This window comes from Haemaphysalis longicornis, unplaced genomic scaffold (assembly GCF_048455015.1).
Source record: "Haemaphysalis longicornis isolate Haplotype H1 unplaced genomic scaffold, Haemaphysalis longicornis Haplotype H1 scaffold_5, whole genome shotgun sequence".
In the NCBI taxonomy this organism is placed as follows: Eukaryota; Metazoa; Arthropoda; class Arachnida; order Ixodida; family Ixodidae; genus Haemaphysalis; species Haemaphysalis longicornis.
This window is the reverse complement of record NW_027526385.1, coordinates 116,516,456-116,533,775: the sequence shown is the minus strand read 5'-3', so window position 1 is coordinate 116,533,775 and position 17,320 is coordinate 116,516,456. Positions and strand designations below refer to the sequence as shown.

Below are 17,320 nucleotides of genomic sequence, written 5' to 3'. Positions count from 1 at the left end.
TTTGTCGTGACAAGACTTGTGTTGTCACAACAATTTTTTGTGTGTGTGTGTACGACAGGAATTCTCGTTAGGTTTTTGTGGTATTCCTGTTGTGATTTTAGACTGGGGAGCGCTTCACCGCATGCACTGGTCAGTCCAAGAAAAAAATGTCGGACGCCACCGTGCACGCCACACGTCAAACACAGGAGCGATGAGGTCAGATAAACGAATCATCGTTTATTACGAAACCAGTTTTCTGCCCTAAGGAATGCGTTATAACGACGGTTAACTGTACCAAGACGCTATCTTGCAGCCCACTAGTGTGTCGAGCATGGGGTCGTCGTGGTATAGCCACTACTACTAATCAGATCCAATTTTTCCTCCGGCGAATGACGTTTCTGGAAGGTTCGCAATGCACAGACATTTTTTTTTTTTTTTTTCAGACAGAAGATGCTTAAAAGCTAGAGCTTTTTAAATCCCAGGTTATCCCACTATTCGCGACAGGCCGCAAATCAAACGGGAGTGCTTAGAGAGGAAGGAATCACGAGTCAGCCGCTAGAACAGGACCCCCGTCGCGTGAGTTGGGGACTGTTGTTTGGGGCCGCATAACAGCACCTATGCGTCTATAACGCTTTCAGAAGAGCGGTAGATTGTTATATAGCGTGATAATCTATAGTTAGCGTGAAGTCGGATGGTGGTGGATACTCGCCAAACCGCCTAGCAACACTCAAAAAGAAAAAAAAAGTATCGTAGAAAAGAAAAAGAAGACAACAACACCACCAAATTTCACCGCTTTTCGGGCGTAGTTTGCAGCGCAACAATGCAACCGCGCCAGGGAACATTTTTCTTTCCTTATTTCTGGCAACCCCGCGGCAAACCCGTAAATCTGCTCGACTAAACACGCGACCCGGAAATGCCGCTGGTGCGACGCGACTCTCAATCGACCGCAGCCCACCACAACACCTGCAGCAGCCGACACTTTGCGGCACTCTCCTACACTCGCGGGCGCTTATGCGTCACGCATACCAGGCCACGTACTTAAGCCTAACTGCCGTTGCCGCAACAGCGGCGGAAGAACGTTCTCGTTTACGGCCCATCCACAACTCTCACCTCGCGAACCAAAAACTGAATAGCAACCTCTGCACACCGGTATGCCTCGCGAACCGCCTAATTTAAAGTACGGCGGCCCGTTCGGGTTGGCCTCCCCCCGTCCTCGAATTTTTCGTGGAACCCAGTAGCGTCTTGCGATGACGCCGAGCCATAACCATTTGTTCTCGAAAAGAGCTGCAGGCGACGCCGCCGAAGAGTTGTTAAGACTGCAAAGTTTTTGCAGGCGTGTTTTAAAACTCCCGCCCTCTCTTTTTTTTATTCTTTTTCGCTTGCAAACGCGTTCGCGCCCGCTGCGCAGCGCAAATGAACCGTGAGGAAGCCTGCGCAAGGCACGTTTTCCACGAAACTTCGTTGCGGCATCGATCCGTTAGGCGTTGCATACGCGCGTACAGCGAAGCACTTCGGGAACACCTTTCCCGGTATTACCGGCTGCTTGCTTATCTTCTGCTGTTTATCCTTTTTTTTTCCCTCTTTCTAGAGCAACCGATGAGTCAACGGCTGCGTCGGCGCCTTGTGGAGTTCAAAACAAACATCCCCGACGCCTAGCGACGCCCATGCGCACGTTCATAAACAGAACCCTTCGAACAGCCGAGTATGTGCTCCGGCGCGGTCGTTTAAACAGAGCACGGCGAATATTCTCGCAGTCGCGGCAGAAAAGGAAAGCGAAGGACGCTCTGCTTGGCGGGCTTAACTGGAGCTCGACAGAAATGCGAGTTCGGGGGAACCGGTGATGACTGGCGTACTCCAGCGAAACGTCGTCAACCCTTTGGGAGCGATTTGCATAGTAACCGAGGAATGCGAGCTGTTGCTCGCCGTTAACCGGCGTTCGCTTTCTTTGCACTTAAATTGCCTCGCGGGCATCGAACGAAGGTCTCTCTCTCTCTCTCTCTCTCTCTCTCTCGTGTGTGTGTGTGTGTGTGTGTGCGTGCGTGTGTGTGTTTGTGTGTGTGTGTGTGTGTGTGTGTGCGTGCGTGCGTGCGTGCGTGCGTGTGTGTGTTTGTGTGTGTGTGTGTGTGTGTGTGTGTGTGTGTGTGTGTGTGTGTGTGTGTGTGTGTGTGTGTGTGTGCGCGTGCGTGCGCGCGCGTGCGTGCGTGTGTGCGTGCGTGCGTGTGCGTGCGCGCGCATGCGTGCGCGCGCATGCGTGCGCGCGCATGCGTGCGTGTGCGCGCGCGCCCACAGTGACGCATAACTAGACACAACCTGGGGCGGGGTATTCTCGTGTTTTCTCCCTTTTGCGTCCCTTTCAAAAGTGTCCCTTTTGGCGAGCCCTGATTGACTAAAAGCAAACAACCGGAGGTGACGTAACGCGAGCGCAACAAACCTACTGCCAGCGCCCACTGCCAAACCGGAAGTACGTCACGATGAAAGGGACTCAAAAGGGACGTTTTCAAAAGGGACAGTTGCGAGAATACCGCCCCTGGTCTATCTTTTAAAAAATTCTTTGGCCAGAAACTCTCGCTCAAACTGCTCAAACATCCCCGTTGCGCCAGAAAAAAAAAATGCCTTAGTGGGATTGTAGACACGGCAACAACGCCTAGCCTTTTCCGCCTCGAGGTATTTGGTCCCGACGGACATTGAGCTTACGCTTGGCGTTCGTAACCCCGTCGTCGTCTGCTGCATACCCGCAGATTTTTTTTTTTTTTGGGGTAGACTTCACTGTCCAACAAACAATGTCGGAAAGCCAGCTTACAAAAACCAGTCTTACACCGACCTCACTAAAGTCGGCTTCACTCCTAAACAGAAGTGCATTGCTCAAAAGACATCTTACCGAGTGCAGTATGCGCCATCTTGCACCAAAATATGATGCGCCAAAGGCGAACGTTTCAAAAAGTGCCTTTGAACAACGTATGGGCAGTACACATGACAACATCTAAACGCATGTCTCAGGTAATGTGGATTTCACCGCGGCACCGATATTCGTATCGAAGATCTCCACGAAACCCCGTCACATCTTTTTTTCGCCGACGCGTAAAAGCTTTGGCGAGACCTCCGCTTCTGCGTGCACCTTACAAACGACGTTCACGGGATCAAAAAAGCAACTGGACAAGCTCGATCTTAAACGAGCTCTTGAGGTTTCGTCGAGTTAAAAAAAATGCTTGAACGCGTTCACAAACGCTCACTGGCTTCAGTTCAAGGGGCGTTACAACGAAGTTACGTTCATTCGGTACAAGTTTCGTTCATTTGAAACATTGCCTAGACAGAAAAAAAAACTATGGTAATTTTAACGAGAACTTAAAACGATGCCGCTAGATAATATGGTAAGAGGGATGAAAGGGTGGGCTAACTTAACGGCTAAGTTTATTTGCATATAAAGCAGCAGCGTAACAGCGTCTGCTGTTAACGGTTCCGACACTCCCATAGGGCGAACGAATTGCAAGTGTTTCGAAGTTCCCTGTGTTTCCCTGTATTTCCCTGCCTTTTTTTTTTTTGAAACTCCGTTACTAAAGTGTTGCTGCTTATTTCTCTTCCGAAACTAAGGCGCACGTTTTTCTTATAATTATATACTAGAAGCGCCTTTGCAACGGCCCTTTAAAACATCTGTTCCCTTTTTTCGTTCTTCCGCCAGGGCTCTAGCTGCATTTATCTGCTGCATGTAAACTACTATTATATTGTATGTAACAACCAAGTACTTCAGAAAGGTAATTACTGTCTACAATCAGCACCACCGCAGCTTCGAGACCCTGCGCCGTGCATCGTCCAAAATGACGACACGTTAATTCAGGTGGTCTTTTACGTTATCCCTAGACGAGCCGACGGAGGAAGCCCCAGTGGCGATGCATTAAAGACGGACACACGTGCTTTACCAAGTTTCACGTTTTTCCACGTTCCTGTCCACCATCGACATATCGATACTCCTTTTTCGGCGTGACTGCTTTACCGGCAACTTTTATACTGACGTCGACAAAATCTCGCTTTGTCATCCATACTTTTCCGCTTTAATTAGTCACATTCACATCTTCACTGCTTGTATGTTCGCTCGTTTGGCTGCGTCCTTCCGCCATCTACATCTGAGGCGTACCGTGGAGGGCCAACTCTTTCTAATGCCTCAGCTAGCGTTATGAAACGCCTCGTGTAACAGAACGATTCTGAAGGAGAATCTCTTCACATCGGAGCTGTTATAATCTAACTCTCCCCCTTTTTTTTTTTTTTTTTTTGCATCCGTACAGGACGAGAACAGCCAGCCACCCCCCTCTAAATTCACCACATGATCTTTCTTCGGCCACCTGTTCGTCTCTGACGCTTCATATTTTGATAGAAAATGGCGTTGAATGCCCCTGAAGCATGTCTTCGTAGCATTGACATTTTGCTTAGGGGTGAAGCTCACTCTAAGCGTATCTGTGTAAGCTCGGTCTTCGGAAGCTGGCTTTCCCACAGCAAGTGTCGCCCAGTGAAGCCTACCCGCAATTACGCTCAGCGCTCCCCCGGCGCGACGGTGCGGATGAAAGCGGGAGTTTTAAATGCAGAGCATTTCTTTAACTCACGATGTCACCCGGCGTTGTCGGCGTGCCTCGGCGTACACAACAGCCGTTCCAGGTGCGCCCTCTCCCCCACTCCTCCTCTCCCGCATCACGCTACCCTCCTCGCTCTCAACAACAGGTCCGCACCCCTCCCCCTACACTATATAAAAAAATAATACTTACCGGCGCCTGGTTTCGATCCCACGACCCTGCGGGCGGAACGCAAGGTACATGGTGCTCTACCCAGTGCGCCACAAAGCCGACACAGAATGGAAGGCTACGAACGCGCCTTATATCCTTGACTCATTCAAACTACGTCAAGAAGCTGCTGATACAACGCATTCACTACCTGTGGGCGGAACGCGAAGTACATGGTGCTCTTCCCACTGCGCCACAAAACCGACACAGAATGAAAGGCTACGAACGCGCCTTATATCCTTGACTCATTCAAACTACGTCAAGAAGCTGCTGATACAACGCATTCACTACCACCAACTCCCCAAACACTAAACGTTAACGCAATACACCCACCCCCTATGCGACGCATTTACTCGAGTCCCCCTCACGGGGAGATGGGCCCTTTTTTTTTTTTGGTCTACCAGTCACCCGAAAACATCTCTGATGGTCATCCACCTACGCAGAATGGAATGGCACTAGATTTTTGAGCGATGATGAGCGATTTTGGCTAGAAAACGGTAAAGGTCGACTAAGCGACGAGGCGTATGAGGGTTTTTGCCTTGCCATTTCGCCCTGGCGTCCACTTAGGAAATGAAGCAAAAGACTTCCAGCAGTTTGGGAACAAGGCCAAAACAGCTAGTATTCTAGGAAATAGTTCTTCAAGGATGCTTCTATAGATAGATGTTACCATTGTGCGTTTTTTTTGCTAAAGTTCAACGCTAGAAAGACGAAAGCATTGCCGTGAAGGCAGAACTGACGTCAGGGTGGCCCCAAGTCCTAGTTTGATGACATGGCTGTAAAGCTAAAAATCTACCAACCTTATTTTTTCCATGTGGACTTAATGCTTTCTTTCTAATGTTTAGGAAAACAATCAAAATAAATGTTTCTGCTCAAAACTTAAATTTTAATTGCCTGATGACTTAATTAGACGTAATGCTTATAAATCACCAATGCCTTGTATCACACGCTCAATTTTTCGTTTTTACGCTTACAGGGTACAAATATTAAAGGGACGGACCACCGATTTTTGTCGCGTATATGTTCTATAGCTGATATGAAAGCCAGCGTTTTATATAGCCAGGTTACCACAAGCTATTTACAAACAAATTGGCGGAAATAATTTTATTTTTGCACCACACCTTCTGAAATCGGAAGGGTGGCGGTTCGTAGTGTAGAAACTTGACACTACAATATGTGTCCCGGTCACGCGACCTGCAAACCTAGCAGCAACTGTAACTGCTCAAACGTTTATTCCCTCATTGGCAACATTTTAACACAAATATTTGTGTAAGTTTAAATTGTATGTGTATTTTTAAAGATTATTTCGAAATTTTTTAGGACACACCACCCGCCGCCCTTAGGTTACTCTCAGCGTGGCTATAGTGCCTAGAATATCAGTACATTCTAGGCACTATAGTGCGGCTACCTGAGCCTCCACGCCCATATTCAACGGCAGCGTTCAGTAAACAGGCCCAGTGAAGGAGCTTTGACGATTCTGCCTGAGTCAGGGGCGTTTCTTCTGCCGAAATATTCGATTTCAGTTTCCAAATACGCCAACGGCAGCTTCAACAAACAAACAAACAAAAAAAGGACGCGCCCGGGGAGAACCGAACTGCCGACCTCCACAACGTGAAGCCAAATTCTACCTATCTTCCATCACAACAGATGATGCGTTTGTGCAAAATAGACCAGTGAATTAAAAAAAAAACACACATAAAGGAATAAGCAAGCCTGCGATTTACACTTTTTTTAGCTGGCGACAAGTTTTTCAATATCGATTTTCATTTCGCATACAGACAGAAGTGTGTTGTCGCGCTACTGTATGTTATGGTTTCCTGCATTATTTTTGGGAGGGACGCATACTGCTCGTAGATCTAAAAATTTCGATTTAGAAATTTTTAGGGCGCTATCAGCAAAATGCTTCTCGTTAGGGTGCTTTAAAGGATGCCCTTTTATTTTGAATAGAGAACATATACTCGAAAAAATCGATTGTCTGTTGCTTTAAAGAAGACAACGAAAAAATTTTTTTCTGTAAGAGAAACATCAGGGCTCAAAGGGTTAATACGGGCAGCATCGCTACAGCAGGACGGCGGCAGATAAGCAGCTCCTTGCTCCTCCTTGCTTCCTCACCTGCGTACGGGTGGCTGGGCCTGCCTCCGCCGTAGGGCGGCACCCTGGGCACGAACCTCCGGGGCTCGTCCCCCCTCAGGCCCAGCATGGCGCGGCACGAGGGCGCCTCGTGCGACGTGAGCCGCCACGCGATGCCGCTCACCGTGATCAGCACGATGCCCACGCCTGCGCACAGAGGAGAAAGAATATACGGGTTAGCAAAGAAAATGGGGCCACCTGCGTTCTCGACTGTTCACGTCAAAACAAACAAAGGGGCTAAGGGGACACAGTGAAACAAACAGATGGTCTACATATCAAAGGGAAAACAGAGAGAGCAGTGACAACTCCACAGCCACTTCCCGGCGAGGTCGTTATGACGTCACAGAACCAGGTTTGTACGATTAGAAGCGGCAGACCTAAGCCACCGCAAAAGAACACGACTTGGCGATTGTATACTGTTTCGTTAACTGATCGTGTCAGTTGAATACCAGCACGTACTCAACTCGCTTATCACTCTGTTTTTAGTATTCACTTCGTCGTGTCAGCTTTTACGCTGCGTACCGCGCAATTTGAAACGTTTTTTTTTTTAAATAATTTCTTGCGTTGTTTAAGATTATAAAAAAGTGGGTTCAGGGGAAAGCGCGACACATGTGAGAACAACGGTAGACGTGGACTGGCCCTCCCCGTGCGCATTCCCTTCAAACCCCTTCCAGGATGTGCAACATTGGCACAGCGAACAGTAAAAAGTACTTGTGAAGGAGCGGGTGTCACCATAATGCTTTTTTACGCCGCTATCGTAAGCACAGTCGATCGTAAAATATGCTATGATGTTCGCTAAGATATCGTTAGCTCGTATTTTTGCGACGACCAACAGAATATCGTGTCGATTAACAGTACACAGTCGAGCCAGTTGAACATTGAAGTCGATATTTCGAATAATTAATTTCAACTCAAACGCCTCAGCACCCACATTAGAATATTTGTCCACACTTCATGCATTAAAAGTCCAACAAAATATCGTTTATATGGAACCATGTTTCAATCGCCTTCAATAGGTCGATATATCTGACCCGAATACATCATTCGCAAGGTTTAACATGTCGGCTGAAGAATGCTGAGCCTGCCCTTCGCTCAGCTATACAGTCATCAACGGGAAGGGTTATATGATTTGGACGTGCGGGAGTCGTCAAAAAGACGAAGGTCTCTGTCGCGGTCTCGACTTGAACATGTTCAAACATTCGCACGCTTTGTTCATAGAAACTTGGAGGGCTATCACAAGCTAACGCTAGTCATATCTTCACGCAATATCTTAAAACGGCAAGTTTTTGGTATTTCCTAAATTCTGCCAAGTGATTCGTGTTAGCGGCTCACAACCGTACTACAGAATGCCAAAACCAAAGGGCTAAATTCGGTTGGTGAGACACGGTAGCGAATCGAAAGTATGGGGGGCCACCGCCCTGCAACCAACGCGCCCGCCCCACCTCCCCGCTACAGTATACAAACAAATGTCGAAGAAGGCCCAGCGAACGAGTTCCGGTTAAATTGAATCCCACGGTAGGGCGGCCGAACGGTACCGCACCCAGCAAATACGCCGCCGGTCTGGGAAGAAGAGAAAAAAAAAGCGTCGATACGAATCAGTCGGGAGGCGAAGGCGCAGGAGTCCAAATGTAAACCGTGAGAACAGGAAAGCCGAACTCGACCGAAACACATGCAATGCAATCAGGCGCACGCGGTTAAGTGTACCAGACACGGCCACGCCAATACACACACTGCCGCAATAAGGAAGGATTGGGGAAAAAAAGAGTCACGAAAATGCGGAAAAGCAAGCCAACGAGCGTCATTTATTTACATTCCATTTTATTTTGTATCTCTCGCCAGTCACGATTCCATGCGGACAGGAGCTGTCGACGTTCGATAAGATCAGGGGATTCGAAACGCAGTAGCGGCCGATCGTCGCGCACCAAAAAAAAAAAAAAAAAACAGCTTGAGAAAAACGCGGCACAAGTAGAAGTTTCAAAAAACCCCGCGCGCTTCGCTCTCCCGATAATCATGGCGATGGGAAAGATAGCGGCCGGGCGCATAATGCATCGACTTTTGCGAAATGGAGCACAGAACGCTCTGCGCACTTTGTTGCACACGAGGCCACGTGGTCAGCTAGAACTGAAGGTTAATTGTGCAGGGAAATCAACAAGGTTTATTGCACAAGTAAAGCACAGAAAACTATACAATAGATTCCCCGAACGATAGTCTCCGAAGGGAATTTGCTTGAGACGAACTTTTAGCTGGGCGGGTTGGAGTATAGTTGACGGCATGGTTGTAGCGCTAAAATAGACGAACACGTGAAAGTCAACACGATCATATATGCACTTGTCCTGTAACTTTTCATGTACCCGTCTATTCTAGCACCAAAAGCACGTCGTAGAGGGGTTGCTCGTCGTTGAACGTTAGGTGTAAACGCCAGGCTGACACCCTATCTGTATCAAGCTATAATTGAGAGAAGTCGAGAACGCGACATACGCTGCTGGTACACAAAACGTTCACCCATAGCGCGCGTCGCGATGAATTTCTCTCCCGTCAGTACCGGTAGATGCAGCACCGGTGGCAATTACAATGGCCTGTATATCCCAACAGAGAGGTGAGATATCCGGCAAGATAAAAATGAGCAAACAGTTACCTCCTCGACAATTTCAACACTACTACATTGCTTTGGAAAGGCAGACGAGGTTGCTTGGGAAAAATCGCTTTGGAAGGAGGTAAACTAAAGTGAAAAGACATGTGAAAAGAGACGGACACAATTGGACTCATCATTAGAGTGCGAGAGCACTTACCCAAAATAGCCTGACGGCATTTGAGCCTTCCGGAGGCCCGGAGTTCTAAATGTTGTTTCAAAGCCTAATGCGATATGTTACATCTCACCCGCCGCAGTGGCTCAGTGGCTATCGTACTGCTGCTGAGTACAAGGCAACGCCCGTGTGTTCCGAGATTTCGGCGGATGTTAAAAGATCCCCACGTGGTCAAAATCAATCCGGAGCCATCCACTACGGCGCACCTCATTGTCTGTGTAGCGTCGGCGCGTTAAAACTCATAACCAATCAACATCTGAGTTCAAGGACGCGGGTTCCATCAATACCGCGGTGGTCGTACCCCAGATGGAGGGGAGAAGCGAAAACGGCTGTGTGCCAAGATTTCACTGACATTTAAGATCCCCGTGCGGTGTACAGAGTAGTAGTAAGTATTGTTGAATAAGGCGGACTTAGCCTTGCATAGCTGCCGGCAATTGCTCCGCCTAATCGTCCCCAATACCATATTAAAACTCTCAAAGTCATCACACCTCACTTAGTCCTAAAATAACAGACACACAATGTCACCACACCTCACTTAGTCCTGTGGACTGCAAGAATACGAGTAGGAGATGAGACACCTCTCTTCGCACAATCCAGTGGTCCCTGGGAAAAATAATGTCCTCCGATGTAGCATGGGGCACTCCCAACTTCTGGATATCACGAAAAAAGTTCGTCCGCTCAGGGTTGGTTTTGGAGCAGTTCATAATGAAGTGATCAATGTTTGGAAGTTCACGTCTATTAATTAGTGCAGAGAAGGGAAAAAACTATACTGTGGGCCACCATGATAACCGATGCTCACACGGGAGTACCGCCGCGCTTCAGGTCCAGGGTCCCGCGAAAGTTGCTGGCTGCCCCGCAATGTCCTCGCCTAAAACTGATGCACACCTCCGTCTAACCACGGCGACGGTTGAACGCGAAGCTTTCTCGTCGGGGAGTCCTCTGTTGATACGAAAACCTAAAGCAAGCTTCACCTGCGAAAGCGTATGTTTGAGGCAGAGTTACAGGTGCAAGCTGGCTTTCCTGCAGACGGTTCTGAGGTGGACTACAAACGACAAAGAAAGCTTCGCTTTAAAACGGGAAGCGCCAATTGTTTCGTACAAAAAACGACGTATGCGACGAGAACTACATACCACGCAAGCACGTGTAGTAAGAGAGCTTGCCGCCATAAGTTTTGCGACCGTGCCCCGCTCAGTGACGTTTTTTTTTCCCTTAGCAGTTCAGACATGTTAATAGGCACGATGTGCAGAAAAGCCAACTTTGCGGGGTTTTTTTTTGTCTGGTATGAAACTGGTTTACTTTCTGTGCTAGGGGCCACTATGGGAGCATCGTTCAATATCGCAGTACGGGTTAAGATAGCGTCGGATGGCGTCGCTTTAATGCATACTACCTGCAAAGCGGAGCTTTGAGAGCGTGAGTAGCGCGAAACTGACGCGTGTTGAGGGCTGGATGAACCGCCGCTTCTTCAGTAAATAACAGTCGGGTGAAGTAGATAATGCCTCACATACTTTCAGAGGCACAAAATGTGAGCACGAGACGGAAGAATAACCCGGGACGCGAGCGCTTCGCCTGTGTTCTTCTTCCGCCGTGTGCTCTCGTGCGCCAAGTAATAATGATTGACAACCATAACCAACTAGCCCACATGGACGCTCTTAGACCACAGACACGTGATCAATTTTCTCCTTCGCGCAAGAATCCAGTCATACGCACTTCCTTCCAAAAAGAGGTGTGTGTGTGTGTGTGTGTGTGTGTGTGTGTGTGTGTGTGTGTGTGTGTGTGTGTGTGTGTGTTTGTGTGTGTGTGTGTGTGTTTGTGTGTGTGTGTGTGTGTGTGTGTGTGTGTGTGCGTGTGCGTGCGTGCGTGCGTGCGCGTGCGTGCGCGCACGTGCGTGCGCGCGCGCGCGCGCTTATTAAATCAAACGCCGAATAAAAATTAAATCCGTTCCACTCAATGTCCACTCAATGTGAAAGCTGTCGGAAGTGCAGAGAAGTGACTCGCCATAATGGGCTGTAGCGCACTTATTCGCTCACTGCTACGACCCAATGCAATTCAAATTTCCCGCCTTCGCAGTGTTCGCGCACCCCCTGCCTGAAACGGCGCCATCGGGAGTTCTGTTCTTTTTGTGCTTGCTTTTCCTTCCGCACGTGCCCACGTTGCACTGCCAATTTTTTTTTTCTCTCTTACTATTTCAAAAACCAACCGAACGAGCGTTCCTAACTAAATGAACGCGGGCGCTGCCGGTTAATTACGTATATCTTGCCTTAAATGTAGCTGCAGTTTTATTTGCGCTAAAGAATGGAGAGATGTATGACAGGGGTTCACGAGTTTCGAATGCTTATGACTAAATAAACCGCTTGGCTTTCGAAGCCTCTGGCTTACGCCGCGACGACAGGCGCTACGACGGAACGCCGTGTCTCTCTCTCTACCTGGGTCGAGTGAGCGAGCTACGACGACAAGGCGAGCCGCTAAAGTGCTCTGCACTTAAAAGAGCGCGCGCTATTTCGTTTCTCCGAAATCAGAGCGAGCGTCGCATGGATGGAGCTATTCAAGCCACTTAGCAACAACGTAAAGCCTTGTAACAATAACATGGGCATCTCTTCCTACGAACCCACACGATGTGACAAAAAAGGCGCAGTGAACTGCGCCGAAAGGGAAACGCTCCAGTTTCCGGCACAAACGACACCCGGCGCCATCGGATACTCCGCGCTTGCGCAAAAAAAGCGGAGTGAAGCGCGATACCTTCGAGCACTGCCGTACAGCGAGAACAAGATCCTCTTCCGAGCACCCGCTTCTCGTCTACAACATCTCCAGTTTCGGCGTTCGCGATCCTCCTCCTCCTCCTCTGTCTTTTCCCGCTCTCTTCGCCTCATCACGGGAGAGCGCGCTTTGACGGTAGACGAAAGCGCGAGGAATAATACGGTTTAATCCCCGCGTACATCTACTTTCCGCATCCCTGCGTTCTCCGTAGCGCGACGCACGCAAATGTATTTGCCCGTGTTCCCGATCAGAATCACAAAGCGGCCCCTCTCTGTGGCGCTACTTGTTCTCTCTTTCTTTCGTATGCAAACACATGCGCATGCGATGCGTATGTCCCGCCCGCCGTCACGGCATCGAAAGAGTAGCGCAGACGGCTCGCACAAAGGGATAGGGGAGGGGGGGAAGCGGCAGTGACCTTCCTGACATGCGCAGTGGCGCGCGAAATCCGTGCTGATGTAAGCGTGTACAAGTCGCGCAGAACAGAGAATCTGAACGTACACAGTGGTGCGACGAAAGAGGCGGCGGCATCAAAGGCAACGCAAGAGGGGTGCGCCCGAGAGTTTGCATCGATTGTTTGTACTCATTAGGAAGCTCAAGATCAAGATGGGTGACTAAGATAACCTATAACGCACAGTGCGCCGACAGCGACGAGGAGTCACGGAGCCATTCTCAGGCCTCCTCACGTATTTACACTGTTCCATATTATATATTTATTTATTTATTTATTTATTTATTTATTTATTTATTTATTTATTTATATCATGCATACTGCAGACCACAGTAGGTCCAAGCAGGATAGGTATATATTGTCGCGAAGCGGAGGTCTGTTGATGTTTTCTGGTTGTTTTGGGTGCTGTGCCCGCCGCGAAGGCTCTTGCTTCTAAGTGTGTTGTGTGAAAACGCTTCGGACGCGACTAGGCCCTGCCCCCCTTTTTTCTGAGAAACGGCTCCAGCGCGTGTGTTTGCGCTCTGACCGACCCCGTCTCAGGTTACCGCCGCAGTGGCGTCTTCGACCCCCCGTTGCGTCTGCGCGGGCCGCTCCGTTCTCCGAACCCCGGTCTCGTTCAAACGACCGCCTGTCTTTTTCCCTTTCGAGTTTGTATAGCTTTACTTTATTCTCAACAGTAATTCTTTTGCCGGAAACGGGCGCCTTCGAGTTTGAGCTTGGTGTCTTCTGTGTTTGATTTTTTCCCTTTCACTTTGGCGGGAACATGGCTGATTGGAGCTAAGAAGCGTCTCCCCGATTGGCTGCAGAAAAGCCTTGTTCCATTGCGTCCGCACGCCCCAGGATGCACTTTTTCTCCCAACACGTCCCCCACCGGACACTTGAAGGGGGCCCCGCTGGCTATTGAGGGCGGCGGGCGACCTGCACCAGGACTCACTTCAGAAACTCTGCCGCCCGTCGTCGCGCCCTCCCGCCGGGAGGCCGTGATCCAGTCAGCCATGTCCCGCTAAGTACTCTCGATCTATTGACTGTCTTTCTCATTTATGTAACCAGTGTATTCGTTCTGATTCTTATGTGCTACATTTCATCAATGTTACCAGTACAATAAATCCGTTAACTTTAAAACTTCTTCAACGCCTTGACTGCTTCACTCCGATCGGCATGCTACCGTAGCGGCAGATATGTGACCAAAATACGCCGTGACAATATATCACAGAATTAACACCGACAAGCACACCAAGGCCTCGAGCATTTCCACGTGGACCCATCGTGTTTCGACAACGGTGTCAGCGGACGCTACATCCACGCGACAAGACTGTCAAAACACCACCTTCCACCACCCACGCCCCGCCGGATGCGAGTCGCCAAAGAAAAAAAAAAATCTCGCACGCGCCACTAACACAAAGGCAAACACGTCACGCACTTACAGCGGCTCCCGACACCCAGGTTCGAGGGAGACAAAGGCGCGACAGACATAGCGACGGAAAAAAACACAAAAACAAAGCGAGAGAGGAAACAAAACTTGAGCGTGCGGCAGGCAGCACGGCCCAGCGCCGGCACGCTAACGAGCAACGAAATGAGAGGTGTCAAGGTCTCCGCAAATCACGGCGCACGGCAGCGGCGTACGTGCCCGTTTCCTTCTCTCTCCCCCCCCCCCCAACCTTTTCAGTGTTCTCGTCTGCGGGCTTGTTGGCTGGTTGAAACTTGAAAGCCCCGGCAGTAAAGAAACAAGAAGCGGGTCACAGGAAACACCGCACGGGGAAACCGTATACACCTGCTGTATACGAGGTGTGTGTGTGTATGTGTGTGTACAGCGAGCAACGCGGATGAAATCTTACGATTACGACGCGGCCTCGTACGTGCGAGGAATCCCCGCTACGGTAGCCTCGACCAAAAACGTGAAACCTCGCGTGCCTTTTCGTTGTAACGGCACTCGTTTCGCAGTCAGGTCGGTTCGAGAAAACGTACGCGCGACAAAGCGGCACTGTAGAGCGAGCACCGTCAATACGGAGGTCGCAAGTTTATTTCTTGACGGGGACTAGAGCACCAACATTACCCACAGTTTATTAACGGGAAAGCGTTACCTGGCTTGGTTGGCGAAAGCGCGCACTTTGCTTGAGTCGGGGAGAGGCGGCCACAAATGCCGACACTCCCTGCAAGTCATCATCATCATCATCAATCTACGTCCACTGCAGGGCGAAGGCCTCTCCCATAGATCTCCGATTATTCCGGTCCTCGGCTAACTGCGACCAATTTATCCCTGCAAACTTCTTGATCTCATCTGCCCATCTACTTTCTGCCGCCCCCTGCCACGCTAGCCTTCTATATGGATCCACTCTGTTACCCTTAATGACCACCGGTTATCTTGCCTTCGCATTACATGCCCTGCCCACGTCCATTTCTTCTTCTTAATTTCTACTAATACGTCTTTAACACCGGTTTGCTCCCTGACCCACTCCGCTCTCTTCTTGTCCCTTAGTGTTACACCTATCATTTTCCGCTCCATTGCCCGCTGAGTCGTTCTCAATTTAAGTTGAACCCTCTTAGTGAGCCTCCAAGTTTCTGCCCCGTAGGTGAGTACCGGTAAGATGCAGCTGTCATACACTTTCTTCTTCAGCGACAATGGTAGGCTGCCATTCATTATCTGAGAATGCCTGCCGTATGCATATGCACCCCACCCCATTCTTGTCCTTCCAATTATATCTGCCTCATGGTTGGGATCCGCGGTCACAACTTTGCCTAAGTAGATATATTCGCTTACCACTTCCACTGCCTCGCCACCTATCTCAAACCACTCTGCTCTCCCGAGGTTATTGATCATTACTTTGGCCATTGGGCATCTTTGCAAGTACTCGGTCTAAAAAGAAAACGGTGTAGGAACGGGAATGTGTTTTCTTCTCTTCGTCATTGCCTTCTTTAACAAAACTTTGGACATAAAACAAGTGAACGATGAGATGTGCACATAAATACGCACAGTACGGACTGCCACCCATCATGGGCTAGCGCAGTGGATTAAAAAATTGATCCATCGCCTACAACGCATCAATAATATCCAGCCACTCTGGTTCTGGAGTGGCCTGTTAGACGTATACGCAAAATGCATGTGGTTACGTGCTTTGAAATCAGAAGCTTAATTTAATTTCACTGGTGATATTTTTACTTCGCGTGTGTGTCGAACTGGTGCCATGAAGCTACCACAGTACAGCATCATGGCTTCTTATCGCTAAGTTCTGAATTGTCGTTGGAATGGTCTTTAGAGTGTAGACCCACTCAAAGATGGATTGCCCGGTGACAATGACAACCACCGTGAGAGGCTCACTAACAATCTCCCAATCCCCACCGGTCTGATGCTTTCGTATTCGTAGCACGTAAGCAGTGCCACAAAGTGCCCTCATAATATTTGCTTCTCACCAAAGGTGTAGCCTCCACCGGTTTGTGGGGACGGCGTGACGCGATGTCATCAATCATCAGACGATTCTTCTGTCGTGTTTTTTTTTTCGCTCCTAAGCGCGATAGCCGTCTCTGGGCGAACGCACGGGAGCTCCCGCACCGAGACGCCTAATAGATGTCTTCTGATAGACGTCTACCAGACGCGACAGATAGACATCTTAAGGTCCGTCTCAGTAGCATTCGGCTAGGAATAGCGATCAGGACTGTGCGGAAGGGCAACGAATAGACAAAAGGAGAACGGGGCTAAACACAAGGCGCGAAAAAAGGAGCTGCGCGAATAAACGCAGACAAAAAAAAAATGCTCCGCGCCGATTTGGGGCAGAAATGAGGAAACGCGCCGGGTTCGCGGATATATGCGCCCGCGCGCGCGCGTGCGTAAAAGGCAAACGCGGAAATTGCGAGCACGGAAAAAGAGTACAAAGTTCATTCGGCAGCAACTTCCAGAAGGGCTCTGCGCCGAACGATCATGTGCGGCCTTCTTCTCTGCTGCGAATAGCGGTGTAGTTTAGCTTCTCCAGGAGCACCATTTCTTTTTTTTATGCCGCAACCGCGCATAGAAGTGCAGGCTTTGCTGCTGCTGCTGCTGCTGCTTCGCGCGTCGCTTAACCTTGGAGCAGCGGATCGTAAAACAGAGCCGTGGCGGGTAGGGTCGCCTTTTTAACCTCCTTCCGAGTTCATCGTATAACGTTTTATTTTTTTCCCCCGCAGTTTCCCGTTGTTTGCCTCGTGGAAAACTTGGAATATCGGGAAGGGAGCTGGGCCCTCTGTTGTTCTTCGAGTATCGGGCACACATATACGGCCTCGGCGGTTGTCAATAAAGTCGGACGAACCGTGTGCGCGAAATTTTATTGCCTGAAACGGGCTGCAATATCGTTGTAGTAAGCACGGCACAGGCTTTATGCCAACGCAGGCAGCGGCACAAAGGAATGAAAAAAAAACACTAACCCTGTATCACAAGGCTAGACGTGACAGCTATAGACGTGTCACAGAGACGC

The 17,320-nt window shown here is 49.4% G+C and overlaps 1 protein-coding gene across 1 annotated transcript in view; it reads right to left on the bottom strand.

Moving 5' to 3' along the window:
• Positions 1-17,320, bottom strand: part of LOC144138697 (uncharacterized) — a 218,673-nt gene that overhangs the window by 62,870 nt on the left and 138,483 nt on the right. The window contains exon 2 of the mRNA XM_077671099.1: positions 6,855-7,019. Within this exon, the coding sequence (XP_077527225.1) occupies positions 6,855-7,019 (165 nt within the window). The remainder of the gene's footprint in view (positions 1-6,854; positions 7,020-17,320) is intronic.